The following is a 26,222-nucleotide window of genomic DNA, read 5'->3' as shown; positions in this document are numbered from 1 at the left end:
TGCGTCGTGCAAATAAGGCATGAGCAAAATGCAAATTTGGGCTCCATCCATATACTTCCCCACCACAAAAGCAAATCAAGTGGCTGGAGGTCAGGTGTGGAGGTCAGACTGGTGACCAAAACCTCACCCTGACCTCATTCCAGTTCCAAGTAAAATTCTTGGTACAGCGAAAGTTCTTTCTCACAAAATCAGATGAGATTGGGATGAACAGATCCCCAAAACCAAGACAGAGTTTATCCTCAAGACAAATGACACGTCAGGACAAACAGGCAGCAACCAAATAAATGGAAAGAACAGTCTTCAGAGTAAACGTAGTATCACCTGCTGAGCTCACCTGTGTTCATAAATGAAATCAAAGCTTTTAGACCTGAGATGAAAGTGTGTCAGAGACAGACATCCTGCAGATAATTTGATTTAAGGTAATCACTGACTCAAATGGCGTCTAATTTTAGCCAAGAGTGACATTAACGTAGATGAATAAATGTTTCCTGTCCTTTTTACCAGCGAGGTGAGCATGAAAATTGTCACTTTTTTATATAATTTTTATGATATTGATGATTATTATAACATAGCCAATACGTATTTGTACGTATTGCACCTCACTTTGTGAACTATTTCCTCCTGTACCGGTCAGCAGCACTCATTATGTGAGCTCATTACTCAACTGAAAAGTAATGATAAAACACCTGTCTTTTTTTATATTATTCAGTCTGTCTCATTTCTCACGAATCCTTTTTCCATCAGCAGCATTTCTCACTCTGTTCTCCATCTGGTTTTCCCAAGGCGGTACAGGAAGAAGTTTCAATCCCAGGAGCCTTTTTGAAGCTGAACTATTTGAGTACCCGTGCTGCAGGCTACCTCTCTCTGCTGCGAATCCTCCTCACGCCTCCTTCCCCGTTGTCCCCTGTCTCCCCACTCGGCGGTCTGTCCAAGGTGCACGTCCGTGCATCGGTTCAGGGAAGGTTGTACCAGCGCTGGTATCCCGCTGGGCCTGGTCTAGTCCACAGGCTGGTCTGGAACAAGACTGATGTTTATGGCCAGGAGGTCTGGGGCCTGACGCATGCAACAGGTAGGTAGATAAGAAAATACAATGGACCTCATTCCAAATGTTTTAAATGAAGGAGAAACAACAAAACATCTGGGATGTCCATGTACAGTAATTGCCCTGCTTCCAGTGACATCCATGCTGTCATCTCGTTTTCTTGTTTCTCTGCTCTCCCTGCTGAATTAAGGCAAGAATGGTAAAGGTAAAATACTTGTGGAAAAAAAACACCTGAGTGGTGAAAAATATGCATACTTACCCGTATGGAAATGAGTTATTCAGAAGTGATCATAAAAACGATCCAATAAGGTAATCCGTCAATCTACATTACAAGCATGTGGAAAAATTAAAAATAAAAAAACTATAAAGGTGTTATTCTTATTATTAATAATAATGATAGTCCTCTGTTGGTCTTTAAAGTGATTAAAAACAGTTCTAGTTATGCTGTGAATATTATGGAGTTGCAAGGTTATTTCACTAATGTGAACCAGTGACTTAAATAGTTGAATAGTTTTACATTGTGGAAATTTGCTTATTTTCTTTCTTGCAGAGAATATGAAGAAGAAGTTAGATGAGAAGATTGATACAACTCTTGAATGTGCGTGTGTGTGTGTGTGTGCGTGTGTGTGTGCGTTAACTATGGAGGAGCACCTGTAAAGCTGAAAACAGCAGAACATAAGAACAAAACGTAACTCATTCTAAAACAAAACAATCGCTGTTTCTACGACTGAAATAAACAAGATGTAACGTGTTGATTAAGGAGCTTCAGAGGTGTTGCTAGGCAGAGTTGTGAGCTTTGGAGAGAGCCAGCCACACCGAAAATCACTGCGTTTTGCATGATGACTGTCTATAATCAGGCAAGTGTTGCATCCGTGCTACATTGACCCACGCTGGGTCAATTATTAACCCAGTGATATTTATTGTGAAACTACCCCCCCCCCCCCCCCACCCACCCACCCACCTCCACGTCTTGGAAGCTAAGCTAATTATCTCTCTCCTCCAGCTGCGTGTTTAATGTACAGATATGAGCGTGTTATCAATCTTCTCATCTAACCCACTGATAATCTCAAAATATTTAACTGTTCCTTAAAGCAGGGCTCAGGTTTCCATGGTGAAATGGGTTCGTACAGCTTCGTCTCACTGATGGAGTATTTCCGGACATAAATGTCCTCGGAAATGCAGCGAAACATCTTCCCTCCACATGGAAAGAAGTGAATAAATAAATAAGGGCGACCACCTCTCACCTCTTTGAAAAGGGATGTTTTGATCAAGTGTGCCACACACATTTTTATCAGAATCCCTATTCAATCTCATGTCTTTGAGTGGCTGTTACATTACTGTGGTTTGCACAAAAGCCTGACTGGATGTCGTGTAAATGACTGACCAGTCAGTACACAATCAGCAAGCTGTTAATGGACACTCTCCTGCTGGGAAACCAGACCTTAAAAGTTACCTGACATAAATTGTTATTGCAATATCTAGATTTAGTTTCCTTACTCGTGTAATTTTATCAGAAATTCAAAGGAAGTCCTCATTGTATTTCAAATAGGATTATCCATTCAAATAGATACAATGAATAAAATGGGAGGTGGATTGTGCCAAGAGGTGAACAGAGAGCACTCTGAACCGCCTTACCAAGACCTTCACCACTGACACCGGAGAAGACAGCAGCTCTATTGAGAAAAAGAAATGGAAAGATGAGTGGCTCTGCAAGTATACTGTGGAGTGACTGGCAGCAAAGACGTCGTGGCAGGGAGATGGCCTTTCTAGACTGGCTCTGTGGAGAAAAATGTGTGCGTGTGCCAAGTACAAATATGTGCATAAAAGATTTTCATGAATGTGGCCCATTTTCCCCAATGTCCTCTCTCACCTGTGCAAAAAAAGATATACTGCATGTGTAACTGCTCCTGTTATTGCTGTTTCGGCTCATTATGGCAACAACAGCCGTTTAAAGATGTCAAGACGTAAACCTTTAAATGTCCTATTGGTCATTTAAGAGATGATATTTCTGCTATCTGGGTTAGCCACTCTTCTTTCTGGAAGGTTGTAGACAAACAGTGGAATGCGAGAGAGAGCTTTCCATAAGCACTGAGATATCGCAGGCATACCAGAAGCTTTGTCCACTCGAGTGTATGGTCTCGTACAAAGATTGAATCTCTCCAGCCCAAGGCTTTCTCTCTTCTCCTGATCCATCCCCTCCTCTCCTTATCTGTTGAGCTGCATTTCATCTGCTCCAGCTCCCTCCTGATCTTTCACCTTTTCTCAAATGATCCTGTTTTTTATTTGCCCTGCTTTGCTGAGCCATCTTCCTCCGTGTCCCCCTTACCCCCTTCCCTCGCCTCCTATCTTCCTCTACCCTCACTGTGTTTCCTGTGTTTCTGTCCTCTCCTGAACTCTTTTCTTCTCTTCACTGCTTGTTATTTCCTCCATTCTCTCTGATCTCCTGCGTTACCTCTCTCCTGTCTTCCCCTGCCCTCCTTTGTTCTCTCCTCTCTGCCCATGTTTTCCCCTGCTCCTTCCCTCGCTATAGTTCCTGGCATGTGCAGGAGTGCATTTTCAGCAGGGGTGGCTGGCCTGGATACATACATGCATGCGTGCTACAGCTTATGTGCAGACGTATATTAATGTATAGAATAAACAGCTGACAGATGTAGTACATCATCTATAATCAAGTCTGAAATTTGCATGCAAATAATATTACAGCAGTATAAACTGCATGATCCATATGATTGATGATTGTTCTGCATGTATTAGAGGTACTGTAGGTGTCCGCTCTGTCTGTCCTCAGACTCAGTCAGCTGTCAGTACTCTCTCTGCAAAGCGTTTGTTTTTATCTCTGTACCTCCACACATCCATAGTGGGTATGTTGCTGCTCTGTGCACAAGAGTACACTGAGGGCTCTATTTTGTGAACCCAGTGGCCAGATCGTAGTCAAATGCGCCCTGCCCAGTGTGTCAGGAGTGTGCCAAACACATTTCGTGATTTTGTGGCCAGGTGCACCTGGCGCACCTGTTGTGCGCTTGGGCATGGCGTGGGATCAGAGAGAATATATTAGCCTATATAATAGGTGGGTGCGTTAGAGGTTGTGACAATCATGAATGGAGCTCTCCCCGTCATGACGCACTGACAGTTTAGGAATCCTGTAGAGAGTTTTCTTCACTGGAAGCTGACTGTTGTCAGGAACAAGCAGAGTTTCAAATATGAATACAGCAACTCAAACGCACTGAGTCAAATGACGACCTCATTGTTTTGATATGTTGAAGATCTGATGGTCCCCACACTTTAATATGCCATCACAATGATCAATAGAATAACCATCTACAGTTAAGCAAGACCATATTGCTGTAAAAAGTAGAATTTAAAATGTGTGGGGTTTTTTTTTTTTTTTTTTTTTTAAAGCAAGGTCAATTTAATTCAATTTGATATGACTGTTATACAAAAAACAATTATTCACAGTCTGGGAACCAAAGAGTTGCCTCTTTAATATTCATATTGCCACATAAATGTGATCCTGGTATTGAAGCCAAACTAAATTGGGATTGTAAAAGTAACACTGCTATAAAATTGAACTCCAGTAATGACCATCCCATCATGTTGCTCATCACAGCCACATGTCAACCTGTATTATAATTAAAAACATGTCATGGCGTCACGTTGGCCACATTTGTTGAAAACAAGATGACATTGCCACAGTAACTTGGCGTTTTGGATGGAGACACCAGGTGAGGACTGGCAGCAACAGATGATCCTGATGGAGCTTTTGGCAGAGAGTTTGAAGTGATCTGCATTTTTTCATGGAACAGTGTGATTTTTTTTTCAATGAGCCCTTCAGCAGCATGCCTGTTGATATGCAGTAGGAACTTCATAGAATAATTAATCAAAAGGACAAGTTGGATGGTCATATGAGCACAGAGGTTTCTGTCATTATTCTAAGTTTAAGCAGTGGACCTGTACGTTATTGTGGCTTGACATGTGCAACATCCCTTCAGTTAGAGGCTGCAGAGGAAGCAGGAACCTGCTGCCTTCAGATGCCTGAAAAGACAGTGACCAGTATAAAGTAAAGGCCCTCAGTTTAGCCTACTGCCTATCAGATGACAGAGCTGGACAGCTCATTCATCTTTATTTTATCTTGCTAGCATTAACCAGAACAAAGTGTAGATGAACAAAACATGAATAAAAAGGTTTGTGTGATTTCAGAAGAGCTGGGTGTATTTTCACCAAATAAAGTGAGCAGAATTCCTGGAACAGAGGTGCGCTGAGCCGTCAACCTGCTCTGAGCAGGTGGGTGGCGGACCCAGCGAGACATACTCATTCTTGGCACCAAGATTGCAGTGTGTCACTAGACTGGCATGGCCACACCCTCTCCTCCTCCTCTCCCACTGAGGTGTACGGCCCGACACCGGCGCAGCTGAGGAAACAACCTCAGTCGACGCCAAAGTGGAGCCCAGAGATTCCCTTCCAACAAAATAAGAAAACTCTGGATTTCGAAGATAAAATCCACCAGGCAGCAAAAAGAAAAAAAAAAAAAACACTCTGGATAAGATGCAGCCTCACTCTGACGACTGGATGCTGTGTCCCGTTTATTTCCATACAGACTGTTTTTTAGCTGATTTTGGAATATTTAAAGTGGAGAAATATGCTGTTTTGTTAAGTTAAGTTACTGTGGCTGGCTAGTGATGTTTAGCAGCTCCTTACAGACACGTGGTCTCACACACTTATGCCAGCACGCTAGTGCGCTCACACACCCTCCATGTGCTCACACATAGCCAGAGAGAGTGAGAGAGGAGGAGATCATGCTCTGTTTGTTGAGGTGAACACATCGCCTGAGGCTGCTGCAGAGGGGAATGAAAGCCTTCACCTGTGAGATATTGAGTGTGCACTTATGTGTTATGGCGTCTATGTATTGTTTGCGAGAGAGTGTGTGTACGTGTACCGATGTGTGTCATTTCTTGTAATATAGCTACAGCGATATTCGTTTGTGACGCAGTTCTCAAACCACTGACACTTTCCCTCTGAGATTGCTTTGCCCGTTTTGTCCTGGAAAAGCCTCGTCCCTCAAATAAAGTCAGTTTTATTGTAGATTTTTTTTTTCTCTTTAGCAGAACAGTGTCCCATGGTGATGTATTTATGGCAACTTTTGATGCATTTTCATAAGGATGGATTGGTTTCCAGGCCAAGAAAGGTTCTTCAAGGGGGTAGCAATGTGACTTTAAGGGTCAGGAATTACACAATCCTACGTGTTTTTATTTTACTTCAAAATAAATTTAAACTCTCTACCTCTCAGTCCTGGTTCTGTCCTTCAAAAGCACAAGATCACAAGCCTAGCAGAGCTTAAGGCGCACAAAATTGAAACCAGTGAACCTTTTGAATGAACTTAAGAGATAGCTCCTGGGCTAAGAACCTTTGTCCAACACTATATGTTTTTTTTTTCCTCTTTCAAAATCCCCAGTGTCCCAAATTACCCATTATTTTCCCTCCCCAATCACTTTATCGATTGTACCATTCAGTTGGAGATTTAAGTTGGCCCTGTGTGCCTGCTGAGAGTTTCTCTCTGTGTTAAAGGAAATCTCCAGAGTTTGTACATAATGTGAGCACTTATTACTTAAATATTCCACCATCTCTGCTGGTCTTTATGCTGACCTTGCTCCCCAGTTCCCTGTGAGTACCCATCAATTCACAGGCAAGTGGAGAGATCAGTGCCAGCAGTGATTGACAGCGACAGCTATTCTTCCATCACGTTTGTGTCAGACATGTCAAGCTGTCTTTATAGTACAGTATTTCATTATCTTCATTTAAGCAACATTATTTCATTTGAAAGTGTGACAGAGTTAACTGTACTGAACTCCTACAGCTTTAATTATACACCACATTGAAGACTGTTTTTGCATTCCATACATTACCTCAAAAACAAAGGTGAGCAAAATATTTAAAACATCTTCTGGGTACGTATGGGAAGATACAGTGACCTGTGAGGTTAACTTGCCTACAGTGGAAAAGTTACTTTTAATGAAAGCCGTGCCCACAGGCCACTCAAAATATGAATACATGCTGTACTTAAAGCGCTGATAAACCCACGACACACCACCTCCTACCACCAAACGGCAGACGATATTAACAACTAGCTTGTGAATGTAGCTTAGGTGATAAAGAACCAGGAAAACATTCATCAGCCAAATGAATGCTGATTTTTCTCTGTGTCTGTCATTATAACAATTTAATAAGGCAATAATATACCAATGTTGTGTTTACAACCTATTCCACTGCCCCCAGATGGTCCAAAAAATTAATTGATGCATCTTTAAACAAATACCACAGTATAGAAAATCTCTGATACAAATAGTATCTGACAAATCTTCTTAACAGTCCCTTTAAGAATTTGCAGTATTATTAGGAAAATCTAAACACATTATCCATTGTGAATAATAAATATGCTTGATAAAGAATCTGATGAGCTAATCATATGTTTTCTTTGTACAAAGTTTACCTGCAGAGTAAATCGTGATGATATCTGTCAAATGAAATGGAGTGCACATGTGTAATAGCATGAAGTACAGTGCTTGAGTAAATGTGCTCCCTTATTCTCCACCTTTGAAAAAGGCTCATGACTTGATAATGTTTTTTCTTTCCGTGTGCATGCGCGACGTCTGTGTTTCAGAATGACATCTATGCAAGTTTGTTTGTGTGTTTGCATGTTTTTCGAGAGCTCCTACAGCTTTGTCACCTGCTGCCTTTAAACAGATTCCAAGTCTGAAGTGGTAAATTTCCGTTGAAACATATTTAATCCTGCCAGGCCAAAAAAAGCTGTTGATAGTTGTTAGTTGTAGTGGGAAGCTGCGCAGCATATCATTACAACTAAGAGGCCAAGCAGCTAATTCTAGGGCTCCTTCATGAAGACGGGCTCCTCCTGATTACGCCTCCACTTCTCACTGATCTCTCTCAGCCACACACACTGATGAGGTCTCGCTACAGGCCTTTCATGTGTCTCACCACTCAATACAGTATAGTTTTCAGAGAGAGGGGCAATGAGTGTGCTTTTGTGTAAAGTGTGGCTGTCAAGATGTGGACCACATACAGTCATTTTGCTGTATGTACTGTAGCCTTAGACACAGCAGGTCTGCAGCACATAGTTATTACTGTGCATAACATCAATCCCCTTATGTGTGAATGTGTTTGCATTTCAGTTTCTGTCGGCTATGAGTACGAGTCATGCCCCGGCGTTATCCAGTGGGAGAGAAGGACCGCTGTGATGCAGGGATTTGAACTGGTCCCCTCAAACCTGGGAGGCTGGTCTCTGGACAAACACCATGCCCTCAACATCCGCAGTGGTGAGAACAAAGTTGAATCATACTCAAATGCATACAGTGTATCTCAAATAAGGTTCTGAATGCTACAAGATATAATGTTGTATTTTCAGTATTTTTACTTAAGTTGATATTTACAAATGAGTACATACCATCAACAGCGAAAACATCAGAGACAGTACAATAAAGTCCGATCCATATTTCCATTGTGGTCCTTGAAGGAGTCCAGCTGACTACAACATACTACTAACCAAAACAATCAATACCTATATCATCATTAAAGCCCCTGAAAAAATGGTTTTCAATCTTGAGGACTTCTGTTTAGCATTAGATATTCTTTACTAAATATACAACAGCCAGAGTAGTTCTTACTATTATTGAGAGTTCTTCAGGGTTTGTATGGGTGTGGTTTGATCAGCAACCCCACAATTGTCATTACATTTAGATCTTAATATTGCTAAATCCTGATTGGTGCAGAGAAGTGAGTGGCATCACCTGTTCCCAAATGTTTCCCGCCTCAAAATCCGACAGACAAAACAAAATAATAAGAAAACATGTAGGATCCCATCACCCATAACAAGAAGCTGATTGAGAAAATATCCTATAATAGGTTTTTATTGCGTTCCTCCCTCTGCAGGAATCCTTCACAAGGGAAACGGGGAAAACGTCTTCCTCTCCCAGCAGCCTCCCGTCATCAGCACTGTGATGGGGAACGGTTTTTACCGGAGCGTCCCCTGCGGCCCAAGCTGCAGTGGCGCCGCCCGGGACATGATGCTGTTTGCCCCCGTGGCATTGGCCAGCGGCCCTGACGGCTCTCTCTACGTGGGGGACTTCAACTTCATCCGCAGGGTCCATCCCGATGGATACACCAGAACCATACTGGAACTCAAGTGAGACTCATGATCTCTTAGGGTATGCGTGTGATAAGACTAGACTGATCTTGGGAGTGATCTCCCACAGCGGGAGGCAGTGGGATTTTAAGCACTGGGTTGAGTTGAGCACAAATAAAACAAAATTAGCTCGGCTTCTGTGGGTTAGCATGGCATTAGTGCTGGTTGGCATCTGCAGTTGTGATCTGTTTGATCTCGGTAGAATACATTGTGAAGTTTGTCTTCATGCAAACGTAGAATGTATGAGGTTCAGACATCACAGACTCTAATCTACCTCTTTAGGATGTGAGAGAAGCTCAAAGTCTTTGCAGTGAAACAAAGATATTTTTTTTCTGTGGATTATGACGATGATATCTCCTACTGCGCTGCAGGCACTACATTCTCTATTTCTGTATTTTCTCAAGCGTAGAATCTCGATGGGATTGCACAGTCATTTGTCCTGTAAAGTGTTCTCCTTATGTAACTTTACTCTCTCATTCTCTGTTATTATTGTATCTCTGACTAATATTTCTGGTTCAGACGGAGGTTTCATAGTGTCTGTATTTGATACTTCCCTGTCCTCTGGGAGGAAATGCCAAAAAGCTTCCTGTTTAGGTTAATATTTAATGTGAAACAATACAGCCATCTAAATCAACCCTAATCTCACTTTATAGGGAGAGAATTGACTCATTGTAGCCTATGAAATTCAGAGTGACTCTCATTAGCATCATAAATGATGTTTTTCCTTCTCTTTTCTCCTTTTTAAATGCTCCTTTATGGATTATTAACAGGAACAGGGACACCAGACACAGGTGAGAACTGGCACCTCCTTTATATAACTGCACAAACCTCGCACATACACACAAAGAACATGTGTCAAGAGAAAAGGCAGGCCACGTTGCAAAACGCCTCACAGCGCTTTATCTTGGTTTGTTTGCTGCAAATTGCATAATTGCACTGACCTGACTTTCCCTCTTCCCACAAGCACACAAACACGCCACACACAAAATCTGCATATACTCAGGTTGCAGTCAGATCTATCAAATCCTCATTTAAATTTCACTAGGCGATATTAAATTTGTGAATTGGAAATCGGCCAAAATGTCAAGGATTTCGTGTTTTAGAGGATTATAGGAAGTCTGTTTGGAGGATGCAGCGGTGCACTCACTTCCTGAGCAGGACTAAAAGCCCGAGGCCTCGTATGGCCTCAACATCGTCCCCGGTCTGGAGCTTTGATGGTGGTGTGAGCTCTCTACACCGTGTTTGACAGAAGATTAGACAGATGTTATAGGGTTTCTGTGTATGTGTATGTGTGGGGATGTTTGTGTGTCCGCCTGCGTGTGCGCCACTATCAGGGGTTATATCGAGCCGATTGTGTGTGTGTGTGTGTGTGTGTGTGTGTGTGTGCTTGTGGGTGTTTCTGAGAGAGACAGAGAGGGTTTATCCGATTTGAAAAGAGAGGATTTTTCAAGATGCCATATCTCGAGCATGCCAAAGTTTCCAACCATGCAAAAAGGATAACCTGGCTGTGCGTATGCTTGTACTGTATGGGTGGGTGTGTACATATGTCTACAAGTGTGAAAATGTAAATGCGCCTGTGATGCACATACCATGAGAAATTTCTTCTGTGTAGCCAAAGTCAGTGATTCCCAAACAGGAATGCTTGTCCCCCGGGGGCTACTTCTGCAGTTGCTGTCAGCAAAGTGCAAAGATTGTGGAGTAATTTTATGAGTAGAAATCAAGCTTGGAAAGTAGGCCACATATTGAGTCAGCTGTAACACCTTAACACTGCTTGTTGCTATTAAGAGTGTGTGAAAGTAAGCGAAAAGTAATGGTTACGTGATCGAAATAGGTAGCTGAAATGATTAGCTCAAAGTAAAGGATGAAAAGCTGAAACGGATCAAATTCTAAATATCGCAGAAAGTTTGGTAAAATTAATGGATGGATAGTTGAAATAATTAGCTAATTGTAATGGATAAATGCCTGAGATAGCTAAAAGGAAGCTCATGGTTAAAGGATTGAAACAGCTAAATGAAAATAATGATAAATGATGGCTATTAGTCTGACAGCATCTCAGCTGTAGTAGGGCAGTTGAAGCAAAAATAATGAACACTTTGTTAAAATAGCTAAATATAGGCAGTTGAAATGGTTCACTTCAAGTAATAAACGCCAACTTCTGCCACTCAGGTGGTAGTAGAACACATGCAAACCTAACCGACCCAATCGCTGACAGTTCAGCTGTATGACAAACACCTATAGCAGCTGGATTGTGCTGGAGGCTCTTTGGATAGCCTTTCTTCACCCCAGAGGTTTCTCCTTTAGCACTTCCTTCCTCCTTTTTCTCCGGAGCACCTTTTTACTGTTAGCGGCATGTTAGTGTTTCTCTTTTATTCCATACTATTGTTCTCCAAAGTCAAATACATTAATTATTCATCCATATTCAGCTTTCAAAGCTTTTCACTCCACATTCTTCCCAGCAAAGTGCCTGTCAGCCAACAGGGCTTCAAAACAAGGTGCTCTCCGAGGGGAGACAATATGGGATGTACTCACCATAAAACCATTGTCTATGCTTTCTCTTCAATGCTTTGAGATAGAAGTAAAGCAGATTGGGAGGAAGTCCTCCACAATATTATCTTAGAGCCCAGATGGTCGATTCAGAGAGAGTCGGGAACAGCCAGATCACTGTGTCTATCAACTCTAATCATTGTTTTGTTATTATACGTGGAACTAGGGAACTAGTGAGACTGGAGATGTTTGTGCTGTGCTTGTTATTGTTGTTCATTTTCCGTCCACTGGATAAATGGATAAATGTATTCGGAGCTGTGAGCGTCTAATTGAGAAGAAGACAGGTGAAGTGATCTGTAATCAGTTATATGCACCGTGCAGTGCTTGTGGTAGCTTCAAGAGTGCGTGTGATATGCTGAGCAGCGGCACACTTTTGAAACTCAGTGAATAACTCTCTTAGGATCAAGTTTAAATTATGTATGTGCAGTTCAGTGCAGAGCTCTGTAAACAGTTATGCACTTAATGGAATAGATGACTGACAGCACCCTTGCCTATGTTGTTGTTGAGTTGTTTTTGTTTTTTTTTTCAGGGTTAGAAGAAGGTTCACACTGATATCAGAAGGAAGTTTTCTCTTTAGAGAGTGAAGGTTCGCAGGGGCAGAATCGTCTCACAATGTACAACTGCTGTCCAAAGAGAGCGGAAAATTATAGCAACCTATTAGTAACCTGTGAGAAAATATTCTTAGGTCTGTAAAAAAGTGTATGTGCACTTTAATTGGGAAAGAATGTGCAAAAGCATGACATTAGAAATGTTTTTCTCAACAGTTATTTGCCTTTCACGACTTTTCTCACTGTCTCTATGGGAAAAAGCTCTTACAATGTAGTTTGAGTTTAATTGGCAGGAAGCCTTTGACCAGACCTGGCTGACACTGGATTTCATGCTACAAAGTAATTGCTTGGACATCAGTTAGTAACAATGTTCAAAGTTCAAAATTTAAATTCTCCGTCATTTTGGCAATCACTGTGTACAAGTCTCAATAATACAACACAATAACCTGACAACTCCGAAGGTTTTCTGTGACGACTGAACTGCAGAATATGTACAGAGGCAAGTCAAGCCTTCTCTGTACTGCACTCCTCCTACACAAAGCTCAGTATACAGCACACAGTCAATATAAGGGTAAATGAAGTCAGTGTTCATATTGTGCTAACCTAAGCCTGGGGCTTATACTGAGGACAAAAGACAGTTTCATTAAAACGCTATGAAAAGTCCAGAGTTTCATACTATGGTCCTTCCTCCACATAATGTGCTGCGTTTTTTGAGCCTTACACTGAATAAACTTCCAGTCTTTTGTCCAGTCTTACCTCTCATCAACCGACAATAACAATGCAAACAATAGACAATTATGTGTCCACATGGCTCATTTGGCTTAGGCCAAATTTAGCCATATGAATGTTCTGGTTTAATTGTAGCCTGAGACCTTTGTTGCACGTTAACCCCCCTCCCTGTTATTGTCCCTCCTATTTTCCTGTTGCTCTCAGTCCAGTTTGCTTTGTTCCGTGGCAGTAAAAGTTAAAATTAGCCATTAAAGGCAACATTTTACAGCCGTTGCATATTACGTAGGCATAAAATTGAAAAGACAAGTACATACATACAAATGCATACATATATAAAATACAATGCGTAAGCCTAACCGTCTCTCAGACTGCACCAGTGAACAAGAGTATCATGTCACAGAAATATTGTAGAAGGATGCAGCTTTTGGTGGATTTATCAATGCATGAATTATGATGCTCTCCACCTAATCCACTCTGCACATACTTAACATACATACATATATGAGGTTCCTTATCTCTGCCTGGCATACAGGTTCATTTATGCTGACAAACATATGATGAGCACCCGAAAATCTCCGACTCACACAAAACATCTTCCTGCCGTCACTGTTAGCAATTGTAGGTCTCTGCATACTGCTGTTTTCATACAACACTGTAGACGTATTACATCATGTGCACACACAAAACTGAACTGAGAGGCACTGACTTCAGGCCTCCTTCATTCTTATTAAATAAAGCAAAAAATGAATGAGCATTATATTAAACAAAGGAGTAACTGGAATTCAATTTTAAAAAGAAAAAAAAAATGTAATGTTAAACCTAAAGATATCCACATATTGTTTTATTGTTACTGTGGACAGATCTACCACTGCAGTATACAGTCTGTTCTATAGGTTTGAGAGTCGTGCAGAAAAGGCCGAACACATTGGAGAGAGCTTTATCAGACATCTGGATCCAGAGGCACCAGGTGCTATCACTGTTTACTGTAGTTTTAGGGGGAAAGTACTGTTTTTCTTTGTGATACAAATTGTGACAAATGTTTTTTCATGTCGTTTGAATGTAGCATTTAGAAGTTATGTGGAGATCAGCTTTGGTTGGCTTTTCTGCATGGCATTTTAGTTAGTAGCGCACATAAAAGGAACATATTGGCTTCATAGCCCTATTAACAGCTTGTCTTAAAACACTTCCCAATATTGACATTGTCCACGTTCTCTCACTAGCACCAGCCCTGCTCATAAGTACTACCTGGCCATGGATCCAATGGGGGAGGTTCTTTACGTGTCTGACACCAGCAGTCGCAGAGTGTACCGGGTGAGGAACCTTGGGCAGCCAAAAGATCCATCTCGCAACCTGGAGGTAGTGGCCGGGACAGGGGAGCAGTGTCTACCTTTTGACCAGAGCCACTGTGGAGAGGGCAGGAAGGCCACTGAAGCTGCACTCAATAACCCTAGAGGTAGGAGAACATGCGCTACATCTAAAGAAGTCACTTTCTCAGTCAGTTCACGACTACCACACTCTGTTGCCATGAGCATGAATCACATTTGTCATCCCTCCAGGCTATTATATAGAGAGATTTGTGGTCAGTACTCACAGATCAGTGTTCAGTAATATTTGGTACACCTAGCTGGAGAACTCTGCTCCCACTAGTTTTGTGAAGGTCAATACATTGTAGCGAAGCAGCTCATTATACTGACACTTTGAATAATTGAATATTTTCCTGATTTTGTTACAAAAAATGAATGCATGTATTTCAGCACATCTCATCATTTCATACAGAGGGCGATACGTTCAGTGTCAGTGTTGACGTTGTCATGGGACACATAGAGACTGCTATCACAATGTTATAAGAAATCACTGTAACTGAACCTTGTGCTTTGGACATTGTTCTCCTGGAAGAATATGATTTGATAAAATTTGGTAATGCATATGGAAGGGTGATTTTATTTATTTCTTGTGATAATATTGTGATCACATTTTCCACATTCTGTGTTGGTTTCATCCATCCAAGTTGGTCATCTCTCTATGCTTTCCTAAGTATCTGTGAATTCCTCCTCCTTCCTGTCTGCAGGTTGCTTTTTTGTATAGTCAGAAACATACTTGATTCTCGCCTTGTAGAGATATTCCTTCATTCAGGACCGACTCCCCACATTTTGAAAGATACATAACTGAATGAACTAATTCATTCTATTTTGTCAGACAAAAGATAATTACAGTACAGCTCTGCTGTGATTAGATTTATTCTCTAAATTATACTGTTGACATTCTTTTTCTATAAAATGCCAAAGTGTTTATATAGGATATCAATTTTCCGAAGCGTAATCCCTCCACAAGTATTAACGTTATGACTGATTCCTGTGTTATGTTTTGACTAAAGAGAAAATCATTGGAAGCTTTGCTTCTCATATAATTTGTAAAATAGCACTTTCAGTATAAGCCCTCAAATATTTAGATATGCTGTGCCATTAAAATAATGCTTAATTGGTTCAAGGACCCAACTGTGTTCTGCCATAAAAGCACCCCACACTTCCACACTAGCAGCCTGTACTGTTGACACCAGCTGGGATGGATTGATGGATTCATGCTGGTTGTGCCTATTGCTCAATGCTGCCGTCAGCGTTTTTAAATATAAACTGATCTAACCAGGCTACAGTCATTTTTTCCACTCTTTGATCATCCAATTTTAGTATTTTTCGTTGTTGGTCAAAGTGACTTTTCAAGGTAATTATTGATTTCATGCGATTTACCTTAGAAATAACTAAAAATGTTTTTGTAAAAAGCAAATTGCCAGCCGTGTGTGCCAAAACACTGCTAGACCTTTTCTACATTTTCTACAGCAATTTTGCCCTCTCACAGCAGGAAAACCACAGGTGTGACCAATACAACTAATAATCATGGCAGCATTCCATTCAGGTGTTCCAGTTTTAGGAAGCTGCTATTGTGTGTGCTGGCTCACTGTCAGGGTTTACTGGGACACTTCAATGGAACGAGGCCATCATTAATGTTATTAGCTGCACCTGTGTTATTCTTACTATAACATGTCAAAACATCTTCTTCGTACAAAGGTCCATTGTGTACATACTCAGTAGGCGGATTCCGGTCCAATTTATTCCGGACCAGGCTTTCGGGTGACAGATTGCTATCAGGTCAACTCATCTGCATCGTTCAGCTGCCTGCTAGTCGCAGCAGCTAGCACGCTCATAGTCAGATCAGAGGGAGGAAAAAGTAAAATGAAATTTCAGGCCGAGTAGGCTGAGAAATTCATGTCATTTTGCTCCATGTAAGTACAACACCAATGTGCTTGGTTTGCAGTGAAACAGTGACTGTAGTGAAGGGTGCCCATGTCCCATTTTGAACAAAACTATGCCCAGAACACAGAGGCAAGAACCACAGAGCGAAAGCAGTGGAAGGCATCATATCAAGCCTCCAGCAGGGTAATTGTAAAATCAATGACACAGCAAGAGCGAGCAATGGAGGCTTCACTGAGAGGAGCCTGGTTTCTAGGCAAACACAAGAAGGCCTTCTTGGACACTGAATTAACCAAAGAGTACATATGGGACACCCTGGTAGCTCGCCCTGTAGAGCACGGAGCGTGTATTAAGGCTGAGCCCTTACCACAGCGACCCGGGTTTTATTCCAGCCTCTGCTGCACGTCATCCCTCTTCTCTCTCTCCTGCCTTTCCTGTTCACCCAGTCATAAAAAAACCAGAGATGCACTAACATATTGTACTGCTGTAATGTGAGTAAGGACTTGTTTCAGAAATTAACCTCGGTAAGTGTTAAGTGGCTAGTCTAGCTAGCTGCGTTACTGTGTACTCTTTTCATTTCAGCTTCACTCACAGCCGCGCTTTTCTCCTCTCTTTGTCTCACAAGCTCGTCTTGGCCAGAGCAGCTCTCTCTACGTCTGTTAGAGAGCATTCTGTAGACATTTGAAGTTATAATTCATTGTAACTTACATCTACAATGACTGTTGATACAATGCAGAAAGACTTGCGTTTGTTTATGAGTGTAGTTATAAAGCATTATGAATGCACGATAATTCACCGTGAATGCCCTCATAACGCTCTATAGATGCGGTCTTCATAGAAAGTGTTAACAAGAAAATGAGTTAGATGCCACTCTCAGATTCGTCTGCAGGAGATTCTTGCTGAAGATTTGCTCCATTAACTTTGAGATGCCATAAAAAAAGGCACAATTCATCTGACTTGCCATGGATAAATCAACATGGATGACCATCCGTGACAGAGAGGGAGAAGGGATTGGTGTAACACTTAAAAACTCACCACTCTGCTCAGGTATATCACTGCATAATCCCCAAACAGTTCTGTGTGCTGGCCTGGGTGAAATGTACTCAGTAGTAGTGATAACTGTGATGAGACTTGTCAGCTGTTTGAAGGCAACATCTGCACTGCTGCATCACATGTGTGATGGAGGTATGCGCGGGTTTTGATGATTTGCTCCTCCACAAGTAGCAAGCAGAGTACTGACCTCGCTGTCTGGGCACAAAAATACAAATGCCAAAATGTTTGTGGAATGGAAGCTGTTGCATTTTGTGAGAGACTTAACATCCCACCTCAGTGGCTTTAATGTCAAGCTTCAGGGCAGAAACAGCACAATGAGTGACCTCGTGTCTGCAGTGTGTGCTGTCCAGAGGAAGCTGGGGGTGTTTAAACTTGACACACAGGAGGGCATGTTGCACTGTCCAAAGGTTTTAGAACAAACCAGATGAAAAAAGTCACCATCGAACCATGCTAAGTTTCTGCAAAAGCTGATCGAAAATTCACAAATTTTGAGGATCTCAGCATGAGGAGAGAAGTTGTACTGTACATTGAAAATTCATTTCTGGTCAGAAATGTCACCGAATCCTCGACGGAGGCGCAGAGAATCTGCCACAGGGTCAATGCTGCTTTTCTGCAAGCTGAGCTGATTGAGCTCCAAGAAAACCTGTCTGTGCAGGAGGCTCAGTGTGACCCGACCACTTTCTGGACAAGAAACGTCCCTGCAGAAGATGTTTGCTTCCACACACTGCTTTGAAATGCTCATGTAGTTTTTGGAACTTAACATCACTATTTGATGTACTCTTACTGGACCTGTGCTGTTGTGGAAACTTGGTAAGCAGACCTGTAAGACTTGTATTTGAGTACTCTTGGGTACTATTGGGTTGCATCGCCATTGTAGAAGAAGAATTCTAACAACAATGTCAAATATTTATTATTTACTGTTTGTTTTTTGAGACTTGACCATTCACAGTGCATCATGTGCACAAACACACACATGTGTGCGCGCTCGCACACACACACACACACACACACACACACACACACACACACACACACACACACACACACACACAGGTGTTTTCACTTCTGGCTGATTAGACTTCTGCTCAGGCCGCGTTCATGTCATTTCAGAGCTAGTGTAATTTCCAGTTTTCAATTTGTAAATAGCTTTCACATCAACATTCAGACCACAATTACAGCTAGAATTTTATTCTGAAAGCTCTGATTTATCCAACTTGCCGTTTAATAATAACACAGAAGTGCCTGAAAACTCTGCAAACATGGACGCCTCATACGATGGCTGTCATTCGAAGTCATTAGAATTGAACGAGTGTAATGCCATGTTGTCACTTCACTCTGACGCAGTCTGCTCTGCAATCATACGGCACGACCTTCTTGAGTTGTCAGGCGACATGAACGCTCCCAAGCTGTAATCATGTGAATCTTTCCAACAGCCATCCATCCCAAATGATGTTAACGTGGCATCAGGTCCAAGAAGGATGGAGCTATGCAGGGATTTACTTGAGGTCACCAAACTCCACAACTATCACGAATGATAAGGATGTCATTTATCGCATGCTAGCAAATATACTAAAGCTAGCAGGGGAGACAGGGAGATGTCACTCAAGCACAGTGGGTACACACCCACACACTCCTGCCAACTCCACGTGGCTTCCATTTAACAGGCATAAATGCTTCATGGCAGCAGCTCGGTGCACTCCACCACACAAACTGACCAGGGAGCGCACACTTTGCATTCCGTCGGGGTGCTGTTTCTGTAATTCCCTGAAATTGTCAGCAAAAAATGGGCAATAACTGGCCACAAAAAAATCCAGAACTTGTCATATGACAAGAGAAATTATTGGCTCTTTTTATTAATATGACAATAATATCCTGACTAATAGGGTGAGCATGGCTTGCCTTGGCTTACAGGAGAAAATGGCACTTTTAGGCGCTAAACTTAAGCCAAAAACACGCCTGTCGTATCACGTTTTCTAATACAGAGAAGTCTGCAGATTTAGCTCTGATTCCCTCCAAGCTTTAGCCCAGTTCAAGCTATTTGAATTAATGCACATATATTTCAGACATTAAGCCCGGAGTGTCGATTTGAATTGGTTAATCGTTACACCCTTAGTTATTATCTGACAGGAGTGGATTCCAGCTATGTGTCTTCTCTGCCGTTCTACTGCATTTTTATTTCCTTTCCTCTGCCCTGCCTCTCAGCTCAAACAGGTCTCACTGGTCTGTTCTGACTCCTGTCATCAATAAAGCATGGTCAGCCACAGGAAAGACGAGGTTAGAGAGGGCTTTGTTGTCCATCGCAGTACTCTGTAGTAGCAAAATGTAGACCCTCAAGTGTGTCTCTGTGAAGTAAAGTAAAAAAATTTGGATGATGATTTAGCTGTACCTTTTTTAAGAATATTTTTTATTTATTTTAAATTTTTCAGCTGTATGTATGAAACTTGAATGAACTTGAGCCAATGATGCCACATTTTACATCTTTGTTATATTTGTGTAGTTTTAAGCTTACATTTCTGTCTCGATACTGTGTTTCCTTTGGTTTGTATTCTGATATCATGTTTGGAAGTGATGACTGTGAATAAGAATGAGACGAAACGACAATGGGGAGAATTGAAAATTATGTCGAGGAGGACGGAACAACATTATCTGTCATTCATCAGTGTCAGCATGGTGTCCTTAGATTGGCTGATGAGTTCTATGTAGCAAAACATGAGCGTGGGTTTGTTTATGCATGAGAGGAAGAGGACGGTGTGGACCCTTCGGATAATGATGATGATTATTAATGATTTAACTACCTGAAACATTCTGAAATGCTTGTTTATATGTTGAAGCGACGTGTCTCATATGCTTCGTCTGTTCTCTTCCGGCATGTCATGCAGAGGTGACATATCGTTATGCTTATTTTTCGTTTACACCACGCAGCATCTGTGGAATGAGGCCATTATATAGCCAGTATCATATGTACTATCATCTGGGGAAGGCCATAATAGGACTAGATTGGGCTTGTGGGGGCTGCATTTGCACAAAAAGCAGGTGCTGCCAAGAAGAAGAAATAATCTGTTTACTGCCCTCACCAATCACACCCACACACCTGGCCAACTCTTAGTCCCCAGGTCGCACAGGAGATTTAGCCACAGGCCTGTCACTCAGGCTGCACCCACAGTCCTGCCCGGCCTCTTCTGTCAGTCACACTCAGCTTGTGCATGCAATGCAGCCTGACGTTGGAGGCAGACAGCCAGTCGATATGGAGCACAATAAACAAATGTAGTGTAGGAGTGACTCCAAGCTTCAAATGTCACTGGTTCTAAATACGAAAGTAGCTCCACATTTGATAGCAGAACTTTGATGTTTGTCATTACCCACCACTTCCTAAGTTCATGCAGATAGAAGAAGGTGAAGATGATGAAATGGGGGAAAAAAAAGAAGATAAGAGAAAAACATGATTGGAGCTGATTCCTGCTACAATTTGACAGATGATCTGAAGGCTGTTCTCCTCAGTGTACGTGCCCCTTATACCTTAGAACAGGCTGTGTCTCTGCCTTTATACAGTAATAGAATATTCTGTCCCAAGACTCCTCCTGTTCACGCACGGTCAGGTATTTTATACTCTTTGACTCACTGCACTTCAGACTCTTCTGTGGCCATTGTGCTCCGACTAACCACCTCTTATAAAGGCTCTGGAGATTTCTGCCTGGAGCCGCATGGTTCCCTGTCATCCATCTGCCACAGCCCACACTCATCCTCCTCCCCTCACTCTCTTACCAATGGTAATGAGTGGTAGACTTCACAGAGAAATATCTGTCCGTTTCTTTTTTGAAGTAGTGGCTGTGTGATTCTCTGGCATTGATCTTCCCTCGTGTCCTCTGGTGAGCTCCTCGCTCCAAATTAGAGCCTTCCTTCTTTTTCTCCACCTCTTTTTCTATCCCTCCCCCTTCCTCATCGATGAATCATCCTCGTGCCCTGGTGTTGACATAGCTGCAGTGTGCCTGCTGCGACACATAATATTGTTACAACATGGTAAACATTTGTTAAATAGTAATCCATAATTTTAATTTAGCCAACAATGCTGCAGCACTATTGAGTGCACTGCTGTTGCCCAAGTTTATAGTCTCTCCATAGCGTAAGCTGCAGGGATTATCTTGTGTCCTTCAAGCACTCACTTATGAATACAAGATCTGGGGCATTGTTTAGAGTTGGCTCCACATGCACCTCTGCAGTCAATTAGCTCTGTAAATAAAAGGCCTTGCTCCATTTAGGATGGATCCCATGTCTGACATGAAAGAGGCGTCAGTCCCACAGGGCCCGAAAGCCTTGGCTCCCATCTCTGGACTCCTTCTGTTCACAACATGAAGGGGTGCTTCCTTTTTTTTTTTCTTTTTTTTTTGTTACACATTTGGTGAATAATGGTCATGTGTATGTAAAGTTAATGTGTGTGTGTGTGTGTGTGTGTGTGTGTTTCATATGTAGGTTTGGACAGAGGAGTTCCGAGAGTGACTCCAGATTGAGAGTTTAGTTGTTGATGTTTGCCGTACGCAGGTCTTATCTATTATTTGTTGACTAGTCCCAGAAAGCAAAGCTGATATCCACAGAGAGAGGTGTGTGTGTTTGTGTGTGTGAGCCCTTGCAGTGTCAGTCTCTCACTCCGACCCACAGGGGGCAGACTAATGCTCTTATCAGAGGCTGACATGCTGCCACCACATTTCTCCTTCTTGCCCCATCGGCCTCTCTCTCTCACACTCCCCTCCTCTTCTTTTCTCTCCTCTTCTGCTTTCTTTCTGTCTCTTTTTCTATGTCTCTCTATTCCCCACACAGACAAACACATTTGTCCCCGCTCACTCAGCCCCACAGCTGCGAGGCACGCCATCGGAGTTGAGATAGCAGGGGTCGGGCTGCCGAATGAAGCAAGCGGGTTTAAACCGGTCGCGGTTATTAGCATGTTGAACAGTCAGGGAGTGTAAAAAAAGAGCCACAGCCAGGGGTAAATACGCTTCACATGGCACATGGTTGCTTGGCCACCAACCTCAGGCCACGGCCAGCCAGGCTTCCTGCTGTACAGTGTCTGTCTTGGCTGGTGGTTGACATTTAAGCAGCTTAGGCGAATGAATATCTTCACACATTGGGCTCTGGTGTCATTTACAGAAGTGGTTGAAAATGTAGCCATGTGCATAGGAGCGTTTCCCGGCTTGTTTCATCAGTGTGAATCAAGGATTCGACGCCGTCAGCAAGCCCATGCTCAAACCATTAACTCAGCAAACACCAGCCCCCTTCTTCTCCCCCAGCAGTGGAGTCATACGAGCGGCGATGTCCCTTAAATGCAAAGCTCTAATCACTGCAGCCTGCATTTCACTTTTCCCAAATCTACCACTTCCCAAACTGTATTCTCTGGCTGTAGCAGTGAAGTTCAAAGATCTCCTAGGGCTGTGTAGCCTCTATGCCAGCTGCTCTGTGTTATAACTGTGGAATGAATATGCCATTGTTATTCTACCTCTGGCTCCCATAGCATTTAGTGCAGAGTGATTGTTGCGCCTCACAAAATAGAGAGAGAGAGGGAGTGCGGATTAAATTGATAGAGAAAAAGATGGAGCTCAGAACGGAGAGAGCAAGGGAGTGAAAGGAGAAAGTGAGCACGACGGAGAATTAAAAAATAATATGAAATTAATAGAGAATGGTCGGAGAGCGAGAACAAGAGAGTGAATGAAATGGATAAAGAGAGAGAGAAAGAGAGAACTCTTGCGTCTAAATCCTGCAGCGTGTAGCAGTCCCACACCTCATCTGCATATTAAACTGGCCCTGTGGCTGCCTTCCCTCTCAGAGGGTCAACTATCATTGTTTCTGTTGGTTTAAACAGAGCACTACTTCTCAAAACAAGGGCATCAGATAAGTCACACTGTGTTTTTAGCTCCAAGATTCGGTTTGTGTGTGAGCGTGTGCATATGTGTGCGCAATTTTTAACAGCCTGCTCCTGTGTTTCATTTCACATTGACCGAGCTTTTGTCTTTGCCCCTGGACATTCCTGCATTAATGATACACACATGAATTAATCACACAGCAAGGCAAACAGCAGCATACTCTATGATAATGCAAATTAGAGAGACGCCATTGGGTCATGCTATTTCTACCACAGCTTGTTTTCTCGCTGCGGCATCCATGATAATTAGAAGATCGGCAATGGTTTGTGCAACAGACATGCATCACTGAGCAGCCACAATAAGAAGTTCTGCCAGAGACTCGTTTCTTCCAAAACTAATACTGAAAATATAGCTGCCAGCGGCAAATCCGGAGGGCCAAGCAAAAGAGCAGCAAAGCACACTGCAGCGGGTACATGGAGGACCTGCCAGTGAGCAGTTTTTACATGGCCGGAGAAGAAATTGCAGGGATATGGTCGACGTCCTGATGCCCAATCCCTGTAGTCTACAATATAGCCTGTTCAACTGTATTGTATTGTTCCACATGAGAAAGTCTTTTTTGGTTAATAATGCATACTGCACACTCCCACTTTAGAGTACATGTTTTCATGGAGAATTCCCAGTTGACCCATGGTCTTGAACATGTGATGTTAGGGTCCTATGCTCTATACAGTAGTGTATAATACCACAAGTCGTACTGTATGTAGGGTTTTGAATGTTCTGGTGTTTTGCATTAAGAATAAGAAAAAATTGGAATGGCACAAAGGACAAGTATACAGTTTTCCTTTTTTGGATGAAACATTGAAACGTCAAACACTGGAATTTGTGATGTGTGTTTGCTGTTTCATACTGATGGGCTTCATTTTGAACCAGTTTCATCTGAGGTCCATTTCATGTCCAAATGACGAAATAAATTGTTTGTCATTGCCTTCCAAAATGATCCGTTTTAGCATTTTCTCGCCCGGTGACACCAGCAGCTGGATGACAGGCCCAGTAAGTCCTCATATCTAAACAGCATAATCAAGAGTGAGTGGAATGAGGAGCAGCATTCAACCCTACAGCTAAGATGCTACAGACTACATTGGAATGAAAACAATCACATAATTCATTTTGCAGCCTGGTTACTCTGTCCAGTCTGATATTTTCTGCCATGTTGGGACTTTTTTACCCCAGTATTATTAGTCTGGCAGAAGGGTTACATAACTCTTTGAATTCAGAGATGCACAAAATTAACTTCCTCCATTCTTTACTATTGTAATTGGTTGACATCATAACTTTGTCCGATTTAGGGTGAAAGCTTGGTTTAGATGCAAAACTATAAAATCAGAGTTGTACAAATAATATTGCTCAGTGTATTATCAAACTTTGAAAGCTCTGTGAAGGTTTTTCTGCACTGCAACAAGGTCACTACCACAAGAGGTTGCTTGTCAGGAAGTGTAGACCTAAGTAATTTAAGCATTTATAAAAATGGTGTTTTTCTAGTGAAGATGGTCTTGAATATGACAGCAAGACAGCTCCTTCCAAACAGCATGAGGACTCGGCTGTCAAACGCCAAAAATGTTTTCGGCAAAATTCAAAATACTGCCTTATTTACATGTCTGACATTACAACCCCACTGGCCAAAGGTTAAGTGTGCTCAAGTCCAAAATATAATCTTTGGCCTGATGGTGGCACGTGGGTACTTTAAAGTATAACCCCAGACGCTTTCTGTCTCTACGTCTGTGTTTCTTACACTGATTCCAACACATTCACACCCCAGGTCGTCAAATACCGACGCGGCTTTGTCCTGCTCCTCTGCATCTCATACAGATGCTCCAAGTACCCATTAGCATCTGTGTGCCTCATTCCCAGAAAGCCTTCCTCACTTGTGATGAATGTGGCTGCTGTGAAACACTCGCAGTTTGCTTAGGTTCAGACACCAACACTCCTAAACTCCTAATGCTCTGGGAATGAGACCAGGCTCGTATTTAATAGTGTGCCCAGATGGTTTGGAGCACCACCGTTCTGTTTATAAGGTAAAACAAAGGCATCCCAATACTTCTTCCTGTTGAGTACAGCTGAGATAAGTATGAAAACAGCACACAAATGCATAGGTTGACACTGACCGATGTTTTCACTGAAAAGGCACTTTGAACCAAAAAACGTTAGGTGATGCATTAAAAAATGAGTTGAGCTCTGGCCTGACGGTACTGCTATATGGATCATTGAATTGAATCCAATGTCATGCACTGCCATGTGGCTGCAACTTTATTGCTCACCCAGTAAGGGATCCATCTCAGAAAGTATCAAGTCTCCATCCTCATCACCATGGATCAGAGGAGGACTCATAGATATTCTGAGTGGAAATAGGCAGCCCACTGCCAAGATTTGCTAGGGACCAAAGAAAATATAGTCAGTGGGCTTAGTAGAGGCAAATTTATGCTGACTTAAAACGAGGCTCTACCTGTAAAACGCCTGCGACTCAAGTAATGTATTAGGTAGAACACTATACAGACTGACAGCTACCTTGTTTGTAGTCGGAGTGTGTAGTGTAGCTTCAGAGAGATTACTGAAGCTCACTGTGTGTGTAATGAAGCCCTGAGTCAATAAGAGATGCAGGCTTAAGGCCAAAGGCTGAGCTTGTGCATCAAAGGTGCAATGTTTGTGTGAGTCAGTGTGCATGCTTGTGTCTGATTGACAGACTCTGGGTCCATGGACCCACTCTGCTTCTCCCAGTGAGGGGACATTGAGTTAGTTATGTGTGCCTTGTTAAAGGTATGTCAGTTTGACAACGTCAGCGTGATCATGGGAAATGTGACACACGTGTCCCTTTAACTGGTCGAGATGGCCGCTGTTGGCAGTCGGCCTGTCAACCTCCACAGGGAGCCTGGCAAGCTGACAGGAGGAGTGGAGCTGTGCCACTGTGGAGGAATAAATTGCATTCACTCGAGGTGAATGCCCAACACACATGCGCACATACAGATG

The 26,222-nt window shown here is 42.4% G+C and overlaps 1 protein-coding gene across 1 annotated transcript in view; it reads left to right on the top strand.

Annotated features, from left to right (window-relative positions):
• Positions 1-26,222, top strand: part of tenm1 (teneurin transmembrane protein 1) — a 163,966-nt gene that overhangs the window by 107,970 nt on the left and 29,774 nt on the right. Inside the window, exons 18-22 of the mRNA XM_076739613.1 lie at positions 784-1,069; positions 8,224-8,367; positions 8,981-9,233; positions 10,004-10,024; positions 14,275-14,507. Of these exons, the coding sequence (XP_076595728.1) occupies positions 784-1,069; positions 8,224-8,367; positions 8,981-9,233; positions 10,004-10,024; positions 14,275-14,507 (937 nt within the window). The remainder of the gene's footprint in view (positions 1-783; positions 1,070-8,223; positions 8,368-8,980; positions 9,234-10,003; positions 10,025-14,274; positions 14,508-26,222) is intronic.

Source organism: Chaetodon auriga, chromosome 9, assembly GCF_051107435.1.
Source record: "Chaetodon auriga isolate fChaAug3 chromosome 9, fChaAug3.hap1, whole genome shotgun sequence".
NCBI lineage: Eukaryota > Metazoa > Chordata > Actinopteri > Chaetodontiformes > Chaetodontidae > Chaetodon > Chaetodon auriga.
Note: the sequence above shows the minus strand (reverse complement) of the source record. Positions and strands in the feature narration are given on the sequence as shown.